The sequence below is a fragment of the Rhincodon typus genome, chromosome 26 (assembly GCF_021869965.1).
Source record: "Rhincodon typus isolate 14 chromosome 26, sRhiTyp1.1, whole genome shotgun sequence".
Lineage (NCBI taxonomy): Eukaryota > Metazoa > Chordata > Chondrichthyes > Orectolobiformes > Rhincodontidae > Rhincodon > Rhincodon typus.
The window spans coordinates 2532369-2535461 of record NC_063357.1 but is presented as its reverse complement, the minus strand read 5'-3'; the positions used below and the strand labels follow the sequence as shown (position 1 = coordinate 2535461).

General features: G+C 48.0%; 1 protein-coding gene across 1 annotated transcript in view; it reads right to left on the bottom strand.

The window, feature by feature from the left end:
- The window catches only part of slc43a2a (solute carrier family 43 member 2a), an 11017-nt gene extending 8041 nt beyond the window's left edge, over positions 1–2976 (bottom strand). The window contains exon 1 of the mRNA XM_048612331.1: positions 2772–2976. Coding sequence (XP_048468288.1) covers positions 2772–2931 — 160 coding nt within the window. The 5' untranslated portion in view covers positions 2932–2976. The remainder of the gene's footprint in view (positions 1–2771) is intronic.
- Positions 2977–3093: the final 117 nt, after the last annotated feature.

Sequence of the window (3093 nt, the reverse complement as noted above, 5' to 3'; positions counted from 1 at the left end):
TCCGCAGGGGGAAATGAGGAGAAAATATGTCGGAGACAGTAGTTGAGTCGTGGGGGGGATGCTGGGAAAGAAAGATTGGTGTTTTGGTCAGAAAGTGGCAATTGTTTTATATTCCTTCCTAGGAGGTGAGTGACACAGTTTGGGCTAAAATTTATTACCCATCCCTAATTGCCCAGAAGGCAGCCGAGAGTCAACCACATTGCTGTGGGCCTGGAGTCACATGTAGGCCAAATCAGGTAAGGATTTCCTTCTCTAAAGGACATTAGTGAACCAGATGGGTTTTTACAATAATGAACAGCAGTCAGTTCCAGATGAATTCCAATCCCACCAGATTCAAGTATAAGAGATAGTAGGAACTGCAGATGCTGGAGAATCTGAGACAACAAGGCGTAGAGCTGGATGAACACAGCAGGCCAAGTAGCATCATCAGAAGAAGGGTCTAGGCCGGAAACGTCAGCCTTCCTGCTCCTGTGATGCTGCTTGGCCTGCTGTGTTCATCCAGCTCTATGCCTTGTTGTCTCAGATTCAAGTATAGATCCCGAGGACACGAGCTGGGACTCTGAATTCACGGCCCCAGCGACAGCAGCATCGCCTCCCCCCGAGGGGAATCTGGGGGAAACAAGGGAATTTTTCTGAGATTGAGTGACTGCACTGACAGAGAGAGGGTGGCTTGCTATTGGAGCTGAAGGAGGGTCTTTGGGGAGGTTTGGGAGTCCATGGGTACTTGGCTGCGTTGTAACTGTTGGAGTCTGTCGTTGGCCCACAGTTAAGGCTTTGGTGAGTCAACTCTCCCTTCCCCCATCGATACAGCAAACAAAAATGATGCAACAAGCAACTGTCACCTCACACACAGAAAGATGAAAGCAGTGCCTGAGGCAGAGATAGTGTTATAAATGAATTACAGATACAGGGCGAGGCTTGTGTATTCACTATCAGGGGAGCCCATTCTCACAACCAGAAGCTCCCACCCAGCTAGCTCCATATTACAGGAGCTGAACCATAGCTTGTTTACCTTGGCTCAATTCCTCACAGGGTGCACCGAAAAAACTTCAAAATATTTTCTAAAAAAGAGAAACAGAGAGAGAAAGTGAGAAAAAGATAAAAACAAAATGTGCTTTCTCTCTGCGTATTTCCTGACCTCAGCATCTCTCAAAGTACTTCCCAATCAGATCATTTTTATCATTGTTTAATGTGTGAATTTGACCAATATTTTATGTTTAAATTTATGTCATAAGATCAAACAAAGTGTTGGGCTGTATGGTTGATTCTCAGAAGGAAGACTTGGAAGAAGAGATTAAAAGAATAATTTGTTACAAAGGCCCGCACAAGAGACTGTTTACACAGGGTCAGACAATGCATTAAACAAGGAACTCAATGAAAACTTGCACAAGGACAAAGTGAAATAGTTTGAGGAGAATCAGGGGATAGAATTACTCTAGTCAGCTTGATGGGCTGAAAGGACTGTGCTCTGGTTTGGGCTTTGATCATTTAATGTCCTGAATGGTTTCAGAGGACTCTCACAGCTCCATGTTAAACATCTGTAAATAATTTGATCGGTTCAGTTGAGATGTACCTGACAATTCTCAGCCCTCGCATCTTTCTGTACCAAATCAAAAAAGTTTTCAGTGTAGGAAGAGGCCATTCAGCCCATAGTGCCTGTGCTAGCTCTGTTTGAAAGCCCTGATCTTTCCCCAGAGCTCTACCAAACTTTCCCCATCAGTTGTTTATCCAATTCCCATGTAATGGTTCCTGTTGGATTTGCTTCCACTGCCCCTTCAGCCAACGCGACCCAGATCCCAAATAATTCCCTTCATTCCTCTCGCTAAATATTTAACTTCACAGCCCTCTGGTCACCAATTCTTCTGGCATGACAGATAGTTCAATAAACTCTGTTAAAAGCTCTCATCATGTTGGAGTCTCTTTGTCCCATGGAGAACAAATCACACAACAGCTTCCATGTGATAATTAGAAATGGTTACGGTTCCCGATCAGGGATGCTTCACCCATTCGGTGTACAGTCTCCTTCATCACCTTACTCTCTGTGAGTGAGGAGATGGTGGTGTCACTGTAGTTGTGGTCCAGTAAGCCAGAGATCCCACCTCAACTCTCGGCTCAGGGGTTCAAATCTCACCATTGCATCTGGTGGAATTTAAATTTGAACAGCAAAATGTCTGGAGGATAAAGCTACCCTCAGTGATGATGACCATGACAAACAATCATTGTCATTATACTACCATTGAGTTCAGAGCAGGGAAATCTGCCATTGTTACCTGGCCTGTTGCACTGTCGGAGGGTCGGCGCTGAGGGAGCGCCGCACTGTCGGAGGGGCGGCGCTGAGGGAGCGCCGCACTGTCGGAGGGTCGGCGCTGAGGGAGCGCCGCACTGTCGGAGGGTCGGCGCTGAGGGAGCGGGCACTGTCGGAGGGTCAGCGCTGAGGGAGCGCCGCACTGTCGGAGGGTCAGTGCTGAGGGAGCGCCGCACTGTCGGAGAGGCGGCGCTGAGGGAGCGCTTACCATGAACCAAAATCACCAATAACAGGTGCTCCAGTCATTGTGTTGCTGCTTGTGGGAACTTGCTGTGTCGACACTGGATGCTCTGTTTCTCACATTACAACAGCAACAAAGCTTCCAAAAAAATAAAGCAGCACACTTGTTTGGCTATAAAGTGCTTTGTAACATGATGTGAATGTGCAGGGTGCTAGGGGAATGTACTTGTTGCAGCGTTTATCCCTAACGTGCCATGAGGCAGTGAGATGGGAGAAGGTATCTTACCTGGCTCCTCGCAGAGGTAGGAGTAGAAGCCTTCCGACTTTAACATGAGAAGCAGGGAGCCCCAGCCCAGGAGAACAGCTGAGAAGAGCAGGTTTTCCAGGACAGCTGTACAGGCCATCCACCAACGGCGACGGTGAGCTGTGGCCAGGGTCGGAGCCATCCTGTCTTAGGATCAGCAAGACTCTGTCCGCTACTGCACGACCTGGAGCTGTATACAGAGAGAACATACTCACAGATCCACAATGGCACATCCTCCAAAATACTGAGAACCATCACTGGGGCACGGTCCCACACACACTGACTCTCCCTGGGGCACGGTCCC